Genomic DNA, 22,380 nt, shown 5'->3' on the forward strand with positions numbered 1-22,380 from the left:
GGCCTCATTTTTTTGCCCAATCCCATATTTCGGGCCTATATTTTTACCCGAACCCTCCCATATTTCGGGTGGGCCGTCGGGCCGGGCCGGACCGCCCGGCCCATGGACAGGTCTATTTGACACTTACATCAGCAAAACTCATTCATAAGTAAGAATATTAATCTAAATTTAGAAGTTGATACAAACTTTTAAAATATGAACTTTATTCAAATTTATTTTTTAATTTAAAAATATCTTTATTTATTTTTAATCATTAAATATCTTTTGAAATAAGCATTAATAAAAAAGTGTTAAATACTAAACAAATAAGTTTAGTGGTCATAAAGAAAATAATTTATTTTAGGGTAAACTACTCGATTATTAATTTATTTTTGTTTTGGTCATTGAGGTCTAAAAAAATTCTATTTTAGTCACTAATGTTATCAACATTTAATATTTTGATCACGCCCCTGTTAAATCATTAATGAAATATTAACATAACTTTTTATTGACATAATAACTAATTTAGTCATTCTATATTTACAGATTCTATCAGTTTAATCTTAATTCTAAAAAAATTAACAAATTAAACCTCAACTTTATGCGTCCTATCAGTCTTAATTCTATAAAAAAAATTAAAAAACAAATTTATTTTTCGATAAAAATAAATAAATTATTGAAAATTCTCTTCTCCACCTCCACTGTCACATTCTGTCCCTTCTCTACAACCATCTCTTCCTCTCTCATCTTTTCCTCCACCACCACCCCTTCCTCCTCAACTCTTCCCGGCATTTCCTCAAACACCTTTCTTTAAACCTCCTATTATCCACTTCCATTTCTTACACCACCCCTAAACTTGGTCCAGGCTCAGTACCTTTTGCGAGAAAGAAGTAATAGTGTGATATATGACTTGAAGAATAACTTTCTCCAAATTTTGCGTGTTTTCTTTCAAGTTAATTTGTTTTACATTTCTTTTAAAGAGGAATTCCTACCATAAACATCAAACACATAATAAAAATAGAGATCAACTTAGAAATGTATGCAAGTTGCATGTATCGAACCCATTTAAGAGGCATCGTTACTTTCTCAAATACTATCTAAATGGACATTTTAGAAGATATGGTATCGATGTCAAGGCTTTGAGTATCGTTAACTTTGACCTACATCTTATGTATCGATACCCACAGTTAAAATGATATGAATTCTTTTATACTCTTGGGTACATGAATTTAACATTAGATAAATGCATATATAATGGACAAATTAATTAGAATTCAATATAACATATATTTGAAAGGTATAAAAATATGGATTTATCGAATCCAAAAATATTTTAAAAATTACTAAATATGGTACATCCTTTTATCTTCATGCATCATTTATTTGATTGTTTTCATCTTTTATATTTCTTCTATTATCTTTCATTTTCTCCAAGCAAATCTATTGCAATTCTTTGCTTCTAGACCAACAAGATAAACTCCATTATCTTTTACGCCCCTAAATTTTACTTTCTTTATACTTCAACCCAAAAACTTTTACAATAAAATTGACCTTTTGTTTTTAAAAATGTATAAATCGTAACATAAAAAAATTATTTTTTGAATAATAAAATAGGTAATTCAGATTGACCATGAACAACCCAACCTATGATTAAATGAGAAACTAATTTCTTATAAATTGTAGCTAAAGTTTAAACACTAATATTAATTCATTAATATATATATTTTGGATGGATTTCCACTTTTTTATTCAATCAAATATACCCTTAGTCATAATAATAATTTAAAGGTTGTATTGCAAAACATAACTTTTAGGTTGTCAAATTATTTTTTAATTTACTAGTAAAATCACAAAAAATATATGCCTAAACCGGAATAAATCTAAATAAAGTTTACACACAAAAGGATTTATGTGTGGGACAACCTACACATGACTTAATATATCAAAGTTCTTGGAACCTCAACTTTATCATTTTAACCACGATTTAATGACACTTTCTCAGCTCAGAAAGTCTAATAGAATTTCTCAGCATTCATCCTTTATGATCCACTGCTACTGTCAAAGGTAGTCGGCATGAATTAACTTGATTCGAATCCCAAGTATGGGAGGGAATGGAATTGAAAATACTATAATTCAAACACCAAACTTACTGAATATCACCTGTACAAAGCAATTGAGCTAAGCTCTAGATTCTATTGCTCATCAATTTTATTCTTCGCCAGATAATATTTTGCATCCATGAACAACACACTTTCCCAAAATGACAAATATCAATTAAAATTTAACACACCGACTTCAGAATAACTTGGAATGCCCTACATTATCCAATATTCCAAGCAAAGATAAAATGTCTGGTTATTTGCATACTAGTTCAACCCTGAGATTATCATTACTCTGTTTCATGTGTTCTCCAATGGTATTTATGTCCTTAGCACTCGGCAGGATGCACCATTTCACCCATTGAGAGAGTGAATGAGATGTGGTAAACTTGCCATGTTCCTAGTCATGAACCTAGAAAGAAGCCATGAGTCTCTTAATGTGCTAAAGTTTGATTAAGCATAAAAATATTCATACCATCTTTAATCTGTGAGTTACTTTCGTGGATTAAACAAATAACCCCTACGGGTATTACAATCAGGGGCAACATTTCTTAGCCAAAACATCCAAATTTGTTTTCTGTTTTAACAGCAACAGAATACTAATGTGGCAAGGAAATTAGAACCAAGAAAAGGAAAAAATGCTTCTTCTAGGAATCCTAATCTCCGGTAAAACTAGCCCCAAATGTTATCGACCACTCTACTCTGCTGCAGTTAGTAGAGTTAATAATCAAACAGAAAAGTACACCAGAATATAAAAGTTTCACTCAGAATTTATCCAAGTTACCTACATCAGGTATGATATGGAAGAGGCAAACAGTACATCCAATTCCAACCCATTTGCAATACTAAATCCCCTACTTATCTAGTTTATTAAAAGAAAACACTGATCAAAGTCACCCTGCCTATAAGAATCTAGCAATGTATTAGAATCAGATCACAAGTGCAATTAGAATGCGCATAACAAATTATACCACTGCCACCACTCAAAGACTAAAGTAAACAATCATGATCAATCTCAAGGCTAACTTTTAATGTGATCAACAACTTAGGTGACTACTCTAATCAATTTAGAGATTACAGGTAGGGACTGTGACCACAAGGAAGCTGATTTCTAGAATCCATTATTGAAAATCTCTCTCCAGTTTTGAAATTTTAAAGAAATTATGAAGGGGATGTATACAGTCTAATGCTCTGCTTACTTGCATAAATAATTGCCTATAGTCAGAATTCCAAAATGTCACTAGTACCAGATAAATATCCTATTTATTACAGAAATGAAAGCACAGTTGGCCTAGAAATGAAGAAGCCCCAAAATTTAAACAATGATATGGTGCGGAGAAAGAGTAACAAAATGGCTCAATAAACATGGCTTATGCACTCAGATCACAAAGATGCTTCACTTTCAATGCAACAAACATTGGCACCAAAATTCTTTCTCTAGTTTGCTTTACAACAAATGAGAACTGATTAGAATTTCATCGACTGCCTTCTTGTTTGTTAGATTTAAGATTTCATCCACAAATGACCGAGAATAAGACCAAAGATGGTATGTTTAAGCAGCATGCCAACAAATTCTACATCATTCTTTGATCAGAAATGCCGAGTGTTCTACTTAGCAGAACAGATTTGTGTAATTCAACAACACAAGAAAAAGTTGCAGATGCTGTGAAATTTTAGCAGCTAATGTGTATGGGGATAAGACTTAACATGGAAAAAGTAACAAAAGCCAGAAATAAGAAAGAAGAAAAAAAGAAAGTCAGAGATATCTGAAAGTTGCCCTTCATATCATAGGTCCAAAGTCTTCTATGGAGTCATACAATGTACAACAAGTACAACTTACCTCTACATAACACTGAAATAAGAAGAAGAAATGATTAACACAGAAGAGAATATAGGAAGCTCGAGAACCTCAATACCAAATGTAACAAACAGAACCACCAACTAAGATTGTCAACATTATGTCTTCTTTTCCCCACCTCAAGCTCAAAATTTAGTCATGTAGCCTCAAAAACCACCTTATTGGCTGAATGACCTCCCAAGCATGCAGTCTCTAAATTTTAAGTAAACTGAGATAATTCCCAGTAACCATTGCCACAAAGAAAACCAGATTAACTTGATACCAGCACACTGATGTAATTGCAAGCATGATAAGCCTAAGAACATATTCTCACTTAGAGAAACATCACGATTAATATCCATCACCAGAAGCTGACTGAGGACACAGAATGCCACTGGCAACTTAATTGCAGCCGTGAAGTCTGCAAAACTGACAATTATAAAAGAACTGACACTGCAACAGTGACTCAACAGAGTGTAGTAAAAGAAACAGACTAAGTAAACTACCTACAAGCTCAAGATGAAACTCAGAAATTGAATTTCATTTCCAATTACCAGCACCCCCTCAGGATCACTTAAAAAAAGCCAGAAAGAGAAATAACTACTAACCAAGACTCTACATGATGAAACTTGAAGAAAAGGGCTAATTAAAATAGAGCAGAAATGTTGAATGATGAAAATGGGGTGTCAATGATTACCAAAGTTTTGAATCAATCATCCCCAGTAGGAAACAATGTAAGAACCTTCCTTCCACCATTCCCATTGGCTGATTCCAAATCTTCCACATAACTACTGGGAGCTTGATTATGCATGGGTGTCCCTCCGATCCTATGCATTGGTTGCTGCGTCTGCCTGCCTAAGAAGGGATGCTCGAATTGGCTATTTGGAGATGACCCATAATGCCCCATTTGTGGCCTATGATACTGAGACTGCAAATGCGGATGTCCTACTGCAGCTGCCACTATCTGCTGTTGCTGGTGATGATGGTGATGCTGCAGTGCTGGCACTGGCACGAATGGTAAGAAATGCTCTGAATTACCCCTACCTGGATGAAGAAAGTGTGGTGGAACAGGTGAGCTTGCAAACAAATGGTCTGTGGCTGGATCAGCCGAGGCACCTAATCCGGCACCCCCAGATCCACCATTGGCACCACCACCACTACCACCAGATAAACCTTGCATTCTCTTCAAATAAAGGCGATACTTCTGCAAATGACTAGCAACGTTCTCTCTTGTCAAACCATCAACACTCATCAACTGCATGATAGTCTTGGGGACAGCGTTCTTGATCCCCAAATGAGCCACGGCATCAACGAATCTCTTGTGAAGCTGTGGGGTCCACACGAGACGAGGCCGCTTGAGAGTCCGTGCCGGCTCATCCCCAGCAGCCCCGGATCCCAAGTCCCCAGAATCAGCGGCGAATTCAGCTAAGGTAGGTTGAGAAGAAGGCTGAACAGCGGCGGAAGGTGGAGGAGGAGCAGGCTGTACTGAGGACTGTTGCTGTTGAGCATGGTGATGATTGGGGTTACGAATGTCGAAGGCCATAGCAAGATCAGGAGTAATTAGGGATTGGGAAAGAGGCATAAGCTCATCCGGAGATGGCAGCTCTTCCTCCCATCTAGAGAACCAATTCGAATCCTCTTCCCTCATAATTATTCACAAATTATAATTTGAAAACAATTGTAGTAATTAACCCAAACCCAAACTCAGACCAACAAATCAAAACCTCCTAATTCTGCTCACTGCACCAACAATCAAACAATCACAAAATTCAGAACTTACATATTTATGGATTTATGAAATGCTAAAACCACAATTGCCTAATTAAAATAAAAAACAATAACAAGACTAAGGAAGGCAATACTCACGTAGCCAAGCAAAGGAAGAAGAAGAAGATTGGGGTTTGGTCGAGGGTTGAGAGCGAAAGACAGAGAGTGGAGGGAGGTTCGAGGTGGATCTTTGTTTTCTTTCTTTTCAGCTTTTATCAATGCCTACAGTTTCTCATGCTTTTCTTAAAATTCCTTTCCTTTTTTATTTTTTCATATTCCCTTTTTTATTTCCATTTTTAAAATATAAAAAAAATAAAAGGATAAACTGCACCCTTCTCACTTAATTATGCCTACCTTTTCATTTTGATCACCCAACTTTAAAATCTTATACTTGGATCACTGTTCTTTTGTCACCTATAGGGCCGTTTTTAATTGGTATAATAATAAATTTAGCTTCGATATTTATAAATTATGTCAAATTAATCCCAATTTTAAAAAAATTAAACTCTTAAAGTGTCAATTTGGTATAAATAAAGTGAATTTTAGTGCATGCAATGATATATAATATAGAGGTAACTATTCAATTATTAAGCCATCATTTTCTGCTTAAATTGAACTTTCCCTTTTTATAATAAGGATGAATAGTTTGAACTAAGAAAGAGATTTTTTTTTTTTTGGTGAAAGCAACTAACAAAGGGATTTGAATGTTGATAATTTCATCCTCCTCCTCTTTCTTCTTCTTCTATTATAAATTTGAACAATTTCCATTAGGGCTTGGAATGGGTATATCAAATTTTAATAACTTTTAATGAATTATTTTAATTATTTATATTTATATTTATATTTATATTTATTATAATTATAATTTTTTTATTTTTTAGAATCATGACTAAATTGATGCAATGTATAAATCACCCAAAATATAAAGTAATGATGATATTATTTATTCACCTCTCTAAGATGTGAGATCTTATTTATTTTTTAGTAAAAATTAGCACACCCATCATCATGTTATAGGAATTAAAATTACATTTTTGGAAAAATAATAATTTACATTCGATAACTTTTTTAAGAGAACGGGAATAGTTTTCACTTTTTAATATATATATTTAAAATTATTAATATATAATTGTCTTAGCCGATTGAGTCTTAGCTCGATTGACATGAGTATTATTGTCAATGCAGTAAGACGTAATTTTGAGGGATTATGGGTAATTTTAGGCATTGTATAAAAAAATACAGATACAATAAGAAAGAATTGTAAATAAATTACAATGATTAAAGATTCATGCATCAAACACATACTTCTCCCGTTGTCTATTGGGAGAGAGGCACATAGCTTGCAAGGGAGGTAAGAACTTAGATGGAAAAAGAAAATTTGGTTACGTAGTTCAGATTACTTCTATGTCTATGGGATTTTACTTAGAGAGTTAATTCATTATACTTTAACAAATACAAGCAACGATTTAAGTTCAACAGATTCACTATGTAACAGCCTCACATATAGTCTTTAATATAGATCACTCTCCATTAAGGCTTTCTCTCTAAAAGCTTAATTGTAAATCAAGTGACTCACTTGAATTTACTTACAAAATGCACTAGAATAAAGCTTCTTTTATGAGCAATGATAAGTGCTCTCTTAGTTGTTTTCTATCTAGTACAAGACAATTATATATAAGTAGCCACACCAAAAAAAAAAGTTATTCTAGTAAAGACTAAGATAAAAACCGAGATCTTCAATATATTTCAAAGTCATCATGATTCAATCACCTTAAACAAGAGAACTTTGATTACATTAAAAGACTTTGAGTAGATCCTTTGTGATCTGATTCTACACAATTGAACATTATAAATGAGCCATACATAATTTTCAGGGGACACAAATACAAAACCCAACACGATTCTGGATCTAAAAATTGTCAACACAAATTATATAAATTTTGACTTACTCCAATTATAATGTTTTTAGAATTATATCAGTGATTGAACCGGTCAAGTCATTGGTTCGTTGATCCAATCAATTCGATTAAAAAATTATTAAAATTTAGAAAGGAAAAAAATAGTTCAACCGCTAATTTAACTAGTTTTTTAATTGATTCTATTGATTCATATCGATTCCTAATCTAACTAATTCAAAATCATTCTCCAAACTAATACCTCAATCTATATCAACCTAACCAATCAATTTGGTCTAATTTAAAAATCATCGCTTAATACTCACTCATCCATCCCATAAAATAAAAACCATCATAAGCCTCCAATGAAGTCCACTATAAAGTTTATCATGCACTTCATCTCCGAGTTGATAAAAAGGTAGAATAAACCCTAACAAACAAGTCCGTTCTTGATATTTTTGGGGCTTTAGGCAAAACAATAAAATGGGAATTTAGGTTCCTTAAAAGTTGGAGAAAAATTTTCTTAGACCTAGGGGCGAAGTCAAAACAAATTTTTAGGGGGCGGATGAAATGTTAATTTTTTCTAGTCTATATCTTTATAATTTGTAAAGGATTAAATAATTTTTTTTATAATTTTAAGGGGGCAAAGTATAATTTTACCTTTAATAATTTAAATTTTTTTAAAAAAATTTAGGGGCCTATATAGAATTTTTATATTTTAGGGGGGTCGGGGCCTCTGTCAGCCCCTTAGGCCTTCGCCTCTGCTTAGACCCTGTAAAAGTTGGAAAAAAAATTAAGGTTATGATCAAATCAGTTTTAGAGCTAAATCTAAGCCTTAATTTTTTTCTCGTTTGCTCGTAAAGATTCATAGATTCTATAATAAAATTGAATTTTTAATTAATATAACGAAAAGGAAAGAGGAAAAATAAAAATAAGTATAATATGTAAACGATTAAATATGCATATAAAAATTAAAATTTAGTAAAAGAATTACTTTTAAAAAAAAACTTTTGATGTAAGAGAAAATTAAGTACGAGGAAAGAGCCAATAGCTGCTTATTCTTCTTCTTTTCTTTATGTTTATTAATAGATTAATACCCAAAACTAATATAAAATAAGGTTACTTTTGTCTTGATATTTTTGTAATTTTCCAATCTATATGGTAAAATAACTTTTTCATATTTTATCACAAGGAAATTTGACATACCAAATATTTGAATCAATTTCCAACCGATTAAAATCTTCAAAAATTTATTACTTCTCATCATACCGAATATTACCTAAGTCTCGAATTGAGCATTGGGTAAGAGAAATTGAAGCAAAGATTTATTTTCCTTTTTTTTTTTTGAACTTTAATCTCTTTATAAATTCTTATCATATCTGCTCTTTTTGATATAATACTTAGAACTATTCATAGTCCCTTCTCAACTCTTATATAAGAGGATAATATACTTCCGCACACTTGAACCCACGTTGTTTTCCCTTTTCTAAAAAAAATTAAAAAATATTTGGGAGAAAATATATTATTCTAACTCTTAACTTTATCATAAAGATGTTAGTAACATATATTTCTCGTTGCACCAAACACATACCACTTTAGAAGCTCGACTCTAGTGCCCCTTGTATTGTTGTTTGGAGATTTTAACTTCAACAGAAAGGAACTGCTACGACTTAACTATTATGGGTAAAAACATTTCTTTGGTCCTTCTCAATTTCAATATTGAGAAAATTGATCTTTTTAAAAAAATCGAAGCAATTTAATTTCTGATAATTTCGAAAGTAAACATGTAAGGGCAATTAATTATGAAAATTAACATTTTTCATTAATTGTACATAATTTTAATTGATATAACAACAAGCTAAGCCATCGATATTTATACATTCTGTCAATTTGATCTTGATCTTGAAAAAAAGTATAAAATTTTAAAAATTCAAAAAGAGCTAAATAATTATATATATATGAAAAATATTTAGTGACGGAATTTAAAAATTCCATCAGCAGAGTTAGGTTGATGACAAATGTATATAGGGTATGATAATGTTTTTTTTTAAATATATATAAAAAAGAAATTGGATACGTGACTAATTTACTAATTTACAACTTTACTTGTGGAATTAAAAAAGTGCATTGTCAATATACTAAATACTCACCCGTATATATATAATGTACAATTAATATTTCAAAGTTAATAAGGATTTAATTTCTTCGAATTTTTTAAGAATGACCAATTTGTTAAATAGCAAAATTGAAAAGGATCAGAACGATCTTTTTACCAATTATTATGGTATGTAAATACCATGGGCTAAGGATTAGGAGAGCCCACCACCATCTCACCAACCATTGGTTGACTCCTGCCTCCCATTTTCTTCCAATTTCTCACCTCACCAACCACTCCAATCAATACTTGCATAACATTATCCACCAGAACCCCACTCCTTATCTTTCTGACGTGTCCTATTACCATTGGCCCTTCTACCATCCATCTCAAATGTGCATGTTACTGTATCATCTCACGTCACAAAACTTTGAAAAATCAACTCACCAACTCCCTCATATATAATGACCTCCTCCCGACCATTGTTCGATCCAAGTTAAATACAAAAATTAAAAAATGAGTCCTTTTATACTTGCCATCTCAACCATCGCCATCATCTTAGCGTACAAGCTGTACCAACGGCTAAGGTTCAAGCTCCCACCAGGTCCACGACGGTGGCCGGTGGTTGGGAACCTTTACGACATAAAACCGGTTAGGTTCCGGTGCTATGCAGAATGGGCAAGGGCCTATGGTCCGATAATTTCAGTATGGTTTGGTTCAACATTGAACGTGATCGTGTCGAATACGGAGCTGGCAAGGGAAGTTTTAAAAGAGTGTGATCAACAGCTAGCTGATAGGCACAGGACTAGATCAGCAGCAAAGTTTAGCAGAGATGGAAAAGACCTTATTTGGGCTGATTACGGACCTCATTATGTTAAGGTAAGGAAAGTTTGTACGCTGGAGCTTTTCTCTCCTAAGCGGCTTGAAGCTTTGAGACCTATTAGAGAAGATGAGGTTACTGCTATGGTTGAATCCATCTTCCTGCACTGCTCCAATCCTGGTATCCTCTTCTTCTTATAACCTCCATTTGTTTTTCTGAATTACAATATAACAATAATAATGTTGAGAGTATAATGTATTTCTAAGAATCACCCATTTTACTTAGTTTTATGTATGAAGTTATGCCTTCTAAAAGCTAAAATGAGATCAATAGCTAACTCTTGTATTAACAGAATATATAATCAATATTAATCTCCTGCTATGCAGAAAACCAGGGAAGGAGTTTGGTGGTAAGGAAATACTTGGGAGCAGTAGCATTCAACAACATAACGAGACTAGCATTTGGGAAGCGTTTTGTGAACCATGAGGACATAATGGATGAGCAAGGCCACGAATTCAAAGCCATTGTGGCTAATGGACTTAAGCTAGGTGCATCTCTAGCCATGGCTGAACACATTCCATGGCTACGTTGGATGTTTCCATTGGAAGAAGAAGCATTCGCCAAGCACGGGGCACGGAGAGATCGTCTCACCAGAGCTATAATGGAGGAACACACCGTTGCTCGCCAAAAAAGCGGCAATACCAAGCAGCATTTCGTTGATGCCTTGCTTACATTGCAAGACAAGTATGACCTTAGTGAAGATACAATTATTGGACTACTTTGGGTAAGCATGTTGAAGCGGAAGCTAAGGTAAGCCTAATTATATGTTGTTACACTAATGATTTGAATTGAATCGAATCTGCAGGACATGATCACAGCAGGCATGGACACAACAGCAATCTCAGTAGAATGGGCAATGGCTGAACTAATTAGAAACCCAAGAGTACAACAAAAGGCACAAGAGGAGCTAGATCGTGTTATAGGATCCGAAAGGGTGATGTCCGAAACTGATTTCTCGAATCTCCCTTACCTTCTAAGTGTAGCCAAGGAAGCACTAAGGTTACATCCCCCAACACCATTAATGCTACCCCACCGTGCGAATGCTAACGTCAAAATCGGTGGCTACGACATCCCGAAGGGATCAAACGTGCATGTTAACGTATGGACGATAGCCTATGATCCGGTTGTGTGGAAAGACCCTGAATCGTTCCGACCAGAACGATTCCTTGAAGAGGACGTGGATATGAAAGGCCATGATTTTCGTTTACTTCCGTTCGGTGCGGGGAGAAGGGTTTGCCCCGGTGCACAACTTGGGATCAATCTAGTAACATCCATGTTGGGTCATTTATTACACCATTTTTGTTGGACACCACCTGAGGCAATGAAGGTTGAGGAAATTGACATGCTTGAAAATCCTGGTTTGGTTGCTTACATGAGGACTCCATTGCAGGCAATGGCAACTCCTAGGTTGCCTTATCATCTTTACAAACGCATTGCTGTTGATATGTAATAAGTTTTATCTGTTTTATTATGTCTTTAAGTGATAAATCTTATCTGTGATTGGTCGGAAGAAGAAAAGACCAGATAAAAAATCTCATTACTATATAAACTTTAATTTCATTGACAAATTTATATAGTTTGTATATGGCATATTATCAATAAACAAATTTATATACATCCGTAATGAAAAAGCTTCGTTTTCACCAAACACATTATATGGGTCTTTAATGCATAATCTTTTGGAAGGAATAGATTGGATTATTCAAGTAAAAGTACCATGGAAATCTTTATACTATGAGTTGAATTGTATTTTGTCTCCTCTACTTAAAAAATAAGCACAGTAATCCTTATAGTTAGATCAAAGAGCAAATTGGCCTTTCTGTTAAGCATTCCATCCATTCCTACTGTTAGAAAATAGTCCTTATACATCAGCATAAGGTACAATAGCAGTTATTTTGTCAGCCACATAAGTTTTAACAGAAAGAACTCATCTGCTCTTTGATCTAATGTTCAAGGACAAATTTACTCATTTTTTGAGTAAGTGGTGGCAAAATGCAATTTAAATCCTAATACAGAGGCCTCCATAGTACTTTTACCGATTATTCACTATATATACCATATACAAAAGATGGATGCCTGCAATGACTTTATTCACAGACCAAAAGATGGTCCTCAGCAGCTTTCAGAATTGGAAGCCTTACTCTTGGAGATGGAGCTGAAGTATGAGCAGTAGATCCATTAGGTCTTTGAGGGCAAAATACAATATACACAACTTGATCAGAATCCATTTCTAGATGATAAAGGTGCTGGCCGGCAGCATAGGCTCCGAGGAGAAGGTATGACTTCTCTGATTGTTCCATTGTCACACATAGATCATCACCACCTGGTTAGCCAAATGTTATAATTAGTATATCATTGAATCAAATGAAACGATTATTACAGGAGAGTGTCTCAAATTTTATTCCTTTTTACTTTTCAAATTTTAAAATTTTAATCCTGATTAAACGATAATCATTAAATTCATTAAATTTTACAATTTTCGAAATTTAATGTAACAAGCATATTATCATATGTAACACCGTATCAATTTGTTATTCTCATATATTATTCACTAAAAATTTAATTAATAGATAATAGTTACAGTTTAAGATTGAAATTTTAAATTTCCAAAGATGTACTGAGTTAGAATAACCTAAGTGTATTTAACTGCCACTATGTAAAAAAAAAACTCACAGGCAGCCAACTCAATTTGAGTGTTGTAAATGAAGTTGAGAACAGCAGAAATGTCTTGTTCAAAGTCATAGAAAGGTCCACTGTCGAAATCCATCTTTCTAAGTTTACACAGCCCCTCACCTAACTCCATCATAGCTCCTTTATGGTTCTGCATATATATAACAAGTTCCCATCATAGCTCCCTCACACACTGGTAGATGTTAAAATTAAGATAAAGACATGATGATGATGATGATGATGATGATGATGTGAAATTTGGGTTCCAACCTGGTTAAAAAGGTGGTGGAATCCAACAGCACATTGTAGAATACCATGAATGAGAGTTCTAGTGGGATCCTCGGCTTTGTTCCATAAGGCTTCAAGCAAGTCATGGCACTTATAGTATTCCCTTTGGTTGAAAAGGGAAACTGCCTCGTCAAAGCTATGGTTGTCGTCTTCTTCTTCACTGCTGGAGTAGCGATACCAGATGGCGAAGGAGTGTGTGTTTGTAGGCCACTTGGAATGTGCATAGATTGGAAGTGGAGAAAGACAAGTGTTGGGGTTATAGGTAGAGTTAGAGTGATGGAGGGGCCAAGAAGGAGTTGAGCGTGGAGGTAGATGAGGCGAAGAAAATGGGGAGAAGTATGTCAATGGCGGTTTGAAAGCAAGAACCATCTCTCCAGGAGAAAATAGGAGACGAAAGCCCTTTCCTTTGTGGCCTTGATCTCTGCCTCTTTAGATTTTGTTTTGTTTGTGTGGTGGTGGCTGGTGGGTGGTAGTCAATCTTTTATGTAATAATACAGGTCGGAATAAGACTTGGATTTGTTCCTTAATAAGGATTAAGCTCAAACTAGATTTTTAAAAAAAAATAATTTCAAATATATTATATTCGGATATAAATTTAAATATATAGAATTATAGTTTATAATGATTTATTTTAATTAAAATTATTCAAATCTATTGTTTCTAATTATGATTGTGATTTAGACCTGATTATGAGTCGAGTCATTCTTCTAGACTCGGTTTGTTCGAAAAGTGGAAGGCTTTAGGCAAAAATATAAACTCGAAAAATGAGTTTAGATAAAAAATAAGGTTGTTTTCTTAATGGACCAGGTCTTGGGTAAGATCTTTTTGAGGCTAAACCTAACTCAACCCGACCCAAATCTGGCTAAAAGAAATTTTCCAACTTCTGTTTTGCTACCACTTTGTTGCTATTGTGTAAATCTTGTATAACTTCTATTTTATTATTAATTTTATTACTATTTTAGAGACATTTGCAACTATATTAGTGTTACTCAAGTATAAATATTTTTTAATGTATTTTCAATTTGTTCGAATGTGTATTTGATGTATTATATTTTTTAATTTATTTTTATACAAAAAAATAAGATAAAAAATGTTAATACGGACGGGTCCGGTTAAGCTTGAGTTTAACATTTTTTATTTGAGCCGAGTTTAGACAAAATTTTTGTCCCATTTTTTAGACAGGACCTAGAAAATAGGCCTAAAATTTTGTATCAGCCCAGTCCGACCCAACCCATGATCAAGTCTACTATGATTATACTTATTATTATACTTGTAACTTTAAATATCTATACCATCTATATTAAATTATTAAAATGCATTTATTTTAACAAAGTAATAAATATTAATTTAAAGTATTTTTATCTTTTTATACAAAATCTAGAAAAAAAAAATTCATGCTTACAATGAGACTTGAACCCAAAATACCAAATATATGCTCTCAACTTTGTCGTTTCAACTAAAGTAACATTTCTTATATGTTATTTATAAACGCACCCATGTATTTTAAATACGTAATTTTGATACGTATATCCATGTGATAAAATTTCTACTCATCTATAATTTCTCTTTCGAATTTTGTTTAAACCAGAGTTTCACATAAATATATTTTTAAAATATTTAAATTTTTTTATGTATAAATTTCTTAAAAAATATCTTTATAAAAAATATCTACTTAAATATCTTTATAAAATATCTTTATAAGAAAAGGTTAAAATATGCTTCAAGTCTCTGTACTCTTTGCACATTTGAAGTTTAGTCTTTCTACTTTTATTTTTAGAAATTTAGTCTTCTAACTTTTCAGATTTTAAAATTCAAGTCCAATTGATAACTCCAGCTAAAATTTTCTACTAAATTTGTTGATGTGACATTTTAAAATTAAAAAAATTTACTTGGTAAACTATGTAACAAAAAAATGACGTTGTAATGAACTTAAATTTAACAAAAAAAAGTTTTGACGGTATTAACAATTAGACCTGAATTTTTAAATTTGAAAAGTTGAGGGACTAAAATCCTTAAAATAAAAAGTAGAGGGACTGAATTCTAAATGTATGGATATTTTTAGGGCATATTTTAACCTACAAAATAATAATAAATACATCCTCGTATTTCTTCCGGTTGCTGATGAGATCTTTTGGTATTTGAACTTGACGTCAAGGTTTAAATTGGTACTTTAAAGGTTTTTTTTAGTTCAATTAGATACCTAAATTTGGTTTTACAATTCAAATCGGTTCAAATAATTAAGCACCAATTTGAACCAGAAAGCTAAGTTCAAGTATCAACTTAAACCAAGAAGTCAAGTTCAAGTATTAAAATAGATCAATATAAACTTTAGGTATTAAATTAAACGTTAAATCCATGTTTAAGTACCTAATTGGAAAAAAAACTTTAAGTACCAATTTGAACCCTGAAACCAAGTTCAGGTGCCAAAATGCATATTCACCCTATAAATTATTTTGAATGCAACAAAATTTATTTCATTTAAATTAATTAATTTAAATATTAACTTCTTAGGATGTTGATTAATCAGCTCGAATCTGAGCCGTTCAATCCTTATCACCTTCATCACTTCAAGTAAAAAAATTACACATGCATTCACCTGAATTGCTTCATTATTACCCGAAATTCCATTCCATGGACTCGTATATGATCCGATTATCAAGTCCATTTACCTACAATCACAAATGCTACCTTTTTGCCAATCAAAAACTTAGCCGTCATTTCACGTCATTCAATTTCAGGCTCCAAAGCAGGAAAAATTCTACTTCTGATGCTAAGGAGTTCGACGAATCGGCATTTGAAGCTGAGAGGTTGAGACTGGACGCAAAGGCTCGAGAATCAATGGCCCAGATTTCCAAAACAATGACGGAAACGACTGCAGAAGCCGAAGCTGATCCCAAAGCTTGGAAATGGGTCATTCGTAAAAGGATTTGGGATTTAATGGAGGCGCAGAATATTGCACAGAACCCAAGACCCGTTCATCATCGGATCCCAAACTTCGTCGGTGCCTCATCTGCTGCCAAAAAAGTATAAAAGTCATTAACCTTTTAATCTATTGAGTTTTCTGGGTTTCGAGAAAAAAGAAAGAAATAAGGAAACCCTTTATTTGTGTTGTTGTTGCGCAGTTGAGTGAGCTGGCAGCATTTGTGATGGCTAACTGTGTGAAGGTAAACCCGGATTCACCTCAAAAGCAAGTCAGGTTTCTCACTCTTTCTGGTTAGTTTTATTCAATTAATCAGTTTGGTATAATGATGCCTATACTGATTGTATGAATGTGTTCCCTTTAAATTTTTTAAATACTTTCATTTTGATCAGGCTGTCTTTCCATGTAATTCTGAATTCTAATATGCCTCATTTTGTTATTATGCTGCAAATTCTGTAGCTTTAAGAGATGTGCTTTTGATATTTGTGAATATAAATCATATTTTTTTTTGTCTTCAGTTGATCTATGAAATGCTTCTAACAGTTGCAGTAACGGGAAGTGTTATTGAACCCCGGTATTTGGCCCATTGGCCAAGGGGATTCACCCATACCCACGTTGTGAGATCGAGCCACAAGAATTGCGTGTTAGTGGTGTGTGTGGTAGTGATTTTGCCTAACTGGCGTGGTGATGTTTTTCATTGATTTGCTAGGTAACTGTTGAGGATATCATACAAGAGAGTTTTATTTGGGTGTATATTCTTGGATTTTAATCTTTTGAAATCAATCCTTGTTCTCTTAATGACGTTTATGAGACATCTGTTCTGGTACCGGAGTAGCTATACTTTTGGTGTAATATATGAACCCTTTATATGTACAGATGGCAAGAAGTTGCTTACTCCGCAACCTCGCTTGAGAACCGGTTTCTTTTCAATACTTGAGTCCTCTATGTTGACTCCTAGTACCATCAACGAGGCATGCACTTCTGTAGGGGTTGCAAAGTATGGAAGGCCAATTGGATTGGATGAAAAGATCAAGGTTGATGTAATTGTCATTGGTTCAGTTGCTGTAGATCCGAAGACTGGGGCTCGACTCGGCAAGGGAGAGGTAAGGATTCATTCTATCTTGCTGTATTACTTTTTGGTCATCCTGTAATTCTATGGTTGATGATGGTGGAAAATCAGGTCTAGAACATATAATTTTGTCTTCAACCTCATTGAAGATTACAAATTACTAATTTCAGCCCATATTTGTCCTCTTGTTATCTCATCTGATAGTCAGTAATCAGTGGATAAATGAACCATTCCGATCAGTTTTAACTTTTGAGCACTAATGACTTGCAGAAACTGACATGTGTTGCTTATTTTCTTGGCTGCTTATAACGCAATTTATTTATCCAAAAGTTGAACACATTGACCAACATTTTCCTGTTATCTTGTTTTTCGACATTTCATTGGCACGGTACCATTGTATGACTGAAAACTTATCTCCATTAACTTACTAAGAGGACTTCTTTAGTGTATTTCTGTACAAACTGCTATAACTAATTGAACTCTACAATTTACCAACCTAGAAACTCAGAAGATCAAGGAAACCTTTCTCCGCGTGTGTGTGTGTATGTGCCTGTGTTGGAAATTCGGTCTAATCTTTTAGTGTATAAATATGTGGAAACATTTTCAGTCTAGAATTGATATTTCTGGTTTTGTTGTATGGTATACTGAGTTTGAGATGTTTGATTTTCAGAAGCCATATGATTTTTTCTTATTTTAAGAGAAATTTGGGACTTGGCGACAGGGATTTGCTGAACTCGAGTATGGCATGCTGCGGTATATGGGTGCCATTGATGATTCAACTCCGGTGGTTACCTCAGGTACGACAGTCACCTATCTTTCACTAAAGATGAAATTTTAACAGAGATCCCTTTCCATTTAAACTGGCTATGGTTTATACAAAAATGTTAAAAGTTGAACTTGCAACAGCAAGCCAGGAGTCTATTGCAAATGTTTTAGACCACACCTCAAATATCTTTATTTTTGTCGTGGATCTTTACATTCTCAAACCACATAATAATAATTTGAACGTTTAGAAATATTTTCTACCCTTTGGCACTCAAAATTTATTGAAAGTTTTAGTACATAAGTTAGCAATGAACTAATTTCAATTGGTAATATTTAGCCACTGTTATGACTTATTTTTAGCAAAGAGAAGGAGAAGTTTTCACTTATTTTGAAGAGGCCTTATTTTTTATAAGAATTTTACTAGACCTTCTAATTTCAAGTTTAAATTTATACTAATTATTCTTTATTTTATGTCTAACTATATTAACATATGTGTATTAAGTAAGCTTTTTCCTTGGTTGTTACACTAGTATCCAAACGAAGCATAATTGTTTAGCGTTTTTCTGACATTTGCTTCTATCACTTCACCATAAATTATTATCGACTAACTTTTAGATTATGGGATTTTCTAGACACACTGAATCGAGACGATATCTGTTATAATTTGTGAAATGTAGCTTTGGCTAGTTATAGAGTAGTAAAGCTCCTTGTTATGGGGATTTTGCCCAACTGCTACAGCAGAAAAATGAAGAATGCAGTGTGGTTATCAGCCATAATTCCTCTGTTCTTGAAACTGTTTTCATCATTAATATATTTGTTAGATGTTGTCTAACAATTTTCTGATCTCATTAATTGGATTCTGTCTTTTGTTACAGTGCATGACTGTCAGATTGTAGATGATATTCCAGTTGAGAAACTGTTGGTCCATGATGTCCCTGTTGACATCATTTGTACTCCTACTCAAGTTATTTTCACCAATAGAACAATCCCAAAGCCTCAAGGTTGGTGAAAACTCTCTTGTTTTAATTGTTGATTTCAGGTCTTTACCATCCCCATTATTTATTTCCCGGGGGATAAATTTAACAACCTCTAGCTTACATTTTTGGCCAGAAAGTCATTGGTTACTGCAAGTACAAAAATGGAACGGTCCTCTATGGTTGGATATTCACTTATGATAAATACATCTTATATTCCATTACTACATTAATGAATGTAATTTTGCTTCTTCTACTGCTTTGCCAACTTGAATTTAAGAAGAATACCTTTCTTGATGCACAAGTCATCCATGACCATCAGTCATAGGAATAGGATTAGGATGTAACCTTTCTTCTCTTTGCAGGCATTTACTGGAATAAATTGTCTCCGGAAAAGCTGGGGCAAATTCGGATACTAAGAGAGCTCAAAAGCAGAATTGAACAGGAGACTGGGCAGAAGCTCCCCTGTGGTCCATCTGAGAAATTACCCCCGACTGCTCAAAGAAGGCGCGGGCATTCTTAAATACCGAATATGGTAAATGAAGAATAACAAAAAGTTCCCGAGATTGGCTTCTTGAATCTTCTTTTTTCTTTTTCGAAAATAGAAAATTTTTGTTGTCTCGACTTTGAATGACTCAATAAAATGAATGTTGTTATTAGCACATAAGTCAAATACTGTTTTCTGTTGCATATGGAAATCAACATTAAGAGTGTATATGGTGGTAAATATTCTTATCAATCTCTGCGAGCAACCCAGTTGTCAATTGATAAGAAAACTAGGAACTCGACTGAATTATCCAGAAGTAGATGGCCGTACATAAACTGGCAACTGCTACTCTTAACGGCTGTGGAGTTGGAGAGAGGCTGTAGTCAAGACCAAACAATGACTCCATAAACACATGCATGAAATGTATCTCAGATATATCAGGTTGCAACGCCTTAGTATACTCCGTTGGCACATGTACTGGTGGATCATGTGCTAACCTTGCATCCAATCCAAACCACGTACGAGGATCATCAAGCCCTCCTATCTGTGTCCCAAGCGTTGGTGGTTACTCCATCTGTGGTTGCACCAGATTGCTAGAACCCCCCTCAAACTGACCTGGAAATCTGGAGTCTGGCATCTTAGGGTGGTAATTGCTCACCTATGATTGTTGACTCCAATGTTGGGTCTGCTAAGGTTGGGCAAATGACATCGAATAATTGTCTACATTAAGTGCATTTGTTGACTGTTGAGATGGGTGCACAACCCGCCTTAGATGACCATGGCCCGACCAGAATGGGATAACTGCTTCATTCAATAAAAACGGTTTTCCGTTTTCAGTGAACTGGTTCATATATTCAACTGAGGCTTTGAAGTTGCCTTGGCTATCAAACCCATTCACCACCAACAAATTCCAATTATCCCAACTTTGAATCCAGTCCTGATGGAACCAGCTTCAGTCAACCCCCCTCTATTTTGATTATTGAATTTATGCATATTGTCCATTTTCATTGGATCCAATGAGCTTCAGTATAAGTGCTCCGATGGCATTTTGAACGTCTAGATTCAACGCCTCCTCCCGTAATACTTTAAGAAATTCATCCAGTCATGTATATAAGATGAACTTTCCATACAATTTTACGGGCGAGGAATAGCTCCAAGCAAACATCCACAAACATCGTTATGGGCATGTGCGTCTCCTCAGAAATTACAAACCCATACACCAAGGAGGAGTGTGACGCCTTGTAGCATGAAGTACATTCCCCACATTATAGGTGGAAATTATGGGTTTCAAGTCGCCATTGTTCCCTCAATGCAGCAATCAACTTAGGGTATAGTTAAAAAGTCCTAATTAATGTTAAATATGCTAGAATTCTATTGTTGTTTTTTCATCTACATTGTGGGAATGGTAAAGTCTAATATTATATAATCAAAATTAATTCTAATACACAAATGTGAGTAGAAAGAGAAATTTAACCCAATACTCAAGAACAAAACTACTAACATTTAACCACTTACCCACATAACCTAATGTGTTAAATTATTAAAGAAAACGAATTTTGTAGAACGCGTTTTTAGACACATCAGCAAAAAATGCAACGTTTCTTGCAGGACGTGTTTTCTGTTTCTCTCTCCAAAATCGGCCTATTTCCCTAAATATCATAAAAATTAGCTTATTTCCCCGTTATCTTCCAAAATTAGCATATATTGCTAATTTACCCAGGGTTAGAGGGTTTTTCTTTTCTTTTGCCTCTTGTTTGGAAGTGGGGGAATTGGGGTAGGGATGTGAGGTGAGGAAGGGGGTTAATAGGTGGTGTATGAGGGTGGGATTTAATGGGACGAGCGGGGGTTGGTATTGCGTAACCATTATTATTGTCACTGTTAATGGCTAAGTATTGGCTTTCCAAATTTTCAGGTCAGTGCACAATTTGGATTTTCAATGTGCTGATTTTTTTATTCAGGGTCAGTATACGATTATTGATCTCGTTTTCATCCCAAATCGGTATTTGAACTGAAGATTTAAGATTTCTAAATCGAATCTATATTATTTCAGTAAAAAATTGTATATTGCCTAAGTAAATATTATATTATTTAGGTTAAAAAATGGTAGACTTTCATTTATTCACCTTTGTGACAAGCAAAAAAAGGCACCTACATCTAATGCTCAATTTAAGATAAACAAGAAAACTTCAACCCGTAACACTAGCTTCTGCGAGCCCAACTCTTCCATGCTAAGTACACTTGTACAAAATCCAATTGAAACAATTCAATCTTATAATGCTTCCATCAATGAATATCTGCCAAACTAGGAAGCACGGCCACCGCGGTATTCACCTCATTTCGGTGTTGGACACTCTTCTAAGCATAGCTAGGGGGCTGGTAGGGCCTTGGCTCCCCTAAAATTAATTTTTTTCATTTAAATCCTTTAAAATTTTAAATTAATAAAAATAAAATTGTATTTTATCTCCCTAAAAATGATAAAATTTTGATTTAATCCTTTAAGAATTATAAAGGTATTCACTATTAAAATGGTGAAATTATATTTTTATTATCGTAAAAATTACAATTTAATTTCGACTTCCCCTTACAAAAATTTTCGGCTTCTCCCCTATCTCTGACATGCCTAGGTACGTATGGGACAGGCCAAAAAAATTTTAA

General features: G+C 34.0%; 4 protein-coding genes across 6 annotated transcripts; 2 read left to right on the forward strand and 2 right to left on the reverse strand.

Moving 5' to 3' along the window:
* Positions 1-2,142: 2,142 nt before the first annotated feature.
* On the reverse strand, positions 2,143-5,956 carry LOC121203048 (transcription factor MYBC1). Of its 3 annotated transcripts, none has more exons than XM_016852147.2 (3): positions 5,782-5,945; positions 4,613-5,655; positions 2,143-2,490 (listed from the first exon to the last, which is right to left on the reverse strand). In XM_016852147.2, the coding sequence occupies exon 2, from the start codon at positions 5,561-5,563 to the stop codon at positions 4,625-4,627; it is 939 nt and encodes a 312-aa protein (XP_016707636.1). In that variant the 5' UTR covers positions 5,564-5,655; positions 5,782-5,945; the 3' UTR covers positions 2,143-2,490; positions 4,613-4,624. The 3 variants fall into 3 exon arrangements, with proteins under 3 accessions (XP_016707636.1, XP_016707637.1, XP_040943525.1); XM_016852148.2 differs by lacking the exon at positions 2,143-2,490 and adding an exon at positions 3,842-4,336; XM_041087591.1 differs by lacking the exon at positions 2,143-2,490 and having other exon boundaries at positions 3,842-5,655; positions 5,782-5,956.
* Positions 5,957-10,160: 4,204 nt separating this feature from the next.
* On the forward strand, positions 10,161-12,167 carry LOC107920919 (cytochrome P450 98A2). Its single transcript, XM_016850749.2, has 3 exons — positions 10,161-10,672; positions 10,879-11,276; positions 11,358-12,167. Exons 1-3 carry the CDS (start codon positions 10,189-10,191, stop codon positions 12,000-12,002), a joined length of 1,527 nt encoding a protein of 508 aa, XP_016706238.2. The 5' UTR covers positions 10,161-10,188; the 3' UTR covers positions 12,003-12,167.
* On the reverse strand, positions 12,078-14,005 carry LOC121214009 (uncharacterized). The gene is made up of 3 exons (XM_041087592.1): positions 13,493-14,005; positions 13,226-13,373; positions 12,078-12,875 (listed from the first exon to the last, which is right to left on the reverse strand). The coding sequence occupies exons 1-3, from the start codon at positions 13,877-13,879 to the stop codon at positions 12,640-12,642; spliced, it is 771 nt and encodes a 256-aa protein (XP_040943526.1). The 5' UTR covers positions 13,880-14,005; the 3' UTR covers positions 12,078-12,639.
* Positions 14,006-16,006: 2,001 nt separating this feature from the next.
* Positions 16,007-19,902, forward strand: LOC107922504 (5-formyltetrahydrofolate cyclo-ligase-like protein COG0212). Its single transcript, XM_016852577.2, has 6 exons — positions 16,007-16,534; positions 16,633-16,723; positions 17,307-17,533; positions 18,221-18,296; positions 19,140-19,265; positions 19,604-19,902. Exons 1-6 carry the CDS (start codon positions 16,097-16,099, stop codon positions 19,759-19,761), a joined length of 1,116 nt encoding a protein of 371 aa, XP_016708066.2. The 5' UTR covers positions 16,007-16,096; the 3' UTR covers positions 19,762-19,902.
* The last annotated feature ends 2,478 nt before the right edge of the window (positions 19,903-22,380 follow it).

The sequence above is a fragment of the Gossypium hirsutum genome, chromosome D01, assembly GCF_007990345.1.
Source record: "Gossypium hirsutum isolate 1008001.06 chromosome D01, Gossypium_hirsutum_v2.1, whole genome shotgun sequence".
Classification (NCBI taxonomy): domain Eukaryota; kingdom Viridiplantae; phylum Streptophyta; class Magnoliopsida; order Malvales; family Malvaceae; genus Gossypium; species Gossypium hirsutum.

What these genes read in the sequence shown, in the direction of transcription:
- LOC121203048 (XM_016852147.2), bottom strand. Translation starts at nt 5,563, where the DNA reads ATGAGGGAAGAGGATTCGAATTGGTTCTCTAGATGGGAGGAAGAGCTG.
- LOC107920919 (XM_016850749.2), top strand. Translation starts at nt 10,189, where the DNA reads ATGAGTCCTTTTATACTTGCCATCTCAACCATCGCCATCATCTTAGCG. An exon ending in CCTGCACTGCTCCAATCCTG is followed by an intron (nt 10,673 to 10,878) that starts GTATCCTCTTCT and finishes CCTGCTATGCAG; the next exon opens with AAAACCAGGGAAGGAGTTTG. An exon ending in CAATTATTGGACTACTTTGG is followed by an intron (nt 11,277 to 11,357) that starts GTAAGCATGTTG and finishes TCGAATCTGCAG; the next exon opens with GACATGATCACAGCAGGCAT.
- LOC121214009 (XM_041087592.1), bottom strand. Translation starts at nt 13,879, where the DNA reads ATGGTTCTTGCTTTCAAACCGCCATTGACATACTTCTCCCCATTTTCT. An exon ending in TCCACCACCTTTTTAACCAG is followed by an intron (nt 13,374 to 13,492) that starts GTTGGAACCCAA and finishes ATATATATGCAG; the next exon opens with AACCATAAAGGAGCTATGAT. An exon ending in TCAAATTGAGTTGGCTGCCT is followed by an intron (nt 12,876 to 13,225) that starts GTGAGTTTTTTT and finishes TTGGCTAACCAG; the next exon opens with GTGGTGATGATCTATGTGTG.
- LOC107922504 (XM_016852577.2), top strand. Translation starts at nt 16,097, where the DNA reads ATGCATTCACCTGAATTGCTTCATTATTACCCGAAATTCCATTCCATG. An exon ending in CCTCATCTGCTGCCAAAAAA is followed by an intron (nt 16,535 to 16,632) that starts GTATAAAAGTCA and finishes GTTGTTGCGCAG; the next exon opens with TTGAGTGAGCTGGCAGCATT. An exon ending in AACTCCGGTGGTTACCTCAG is followed by an intron (nt 18,297 to 19,139) that starts GTACGACAGTCA and finishes CTTTTGTTACAG; the next exon opens with TGCATGACTGTCAGATTGTA.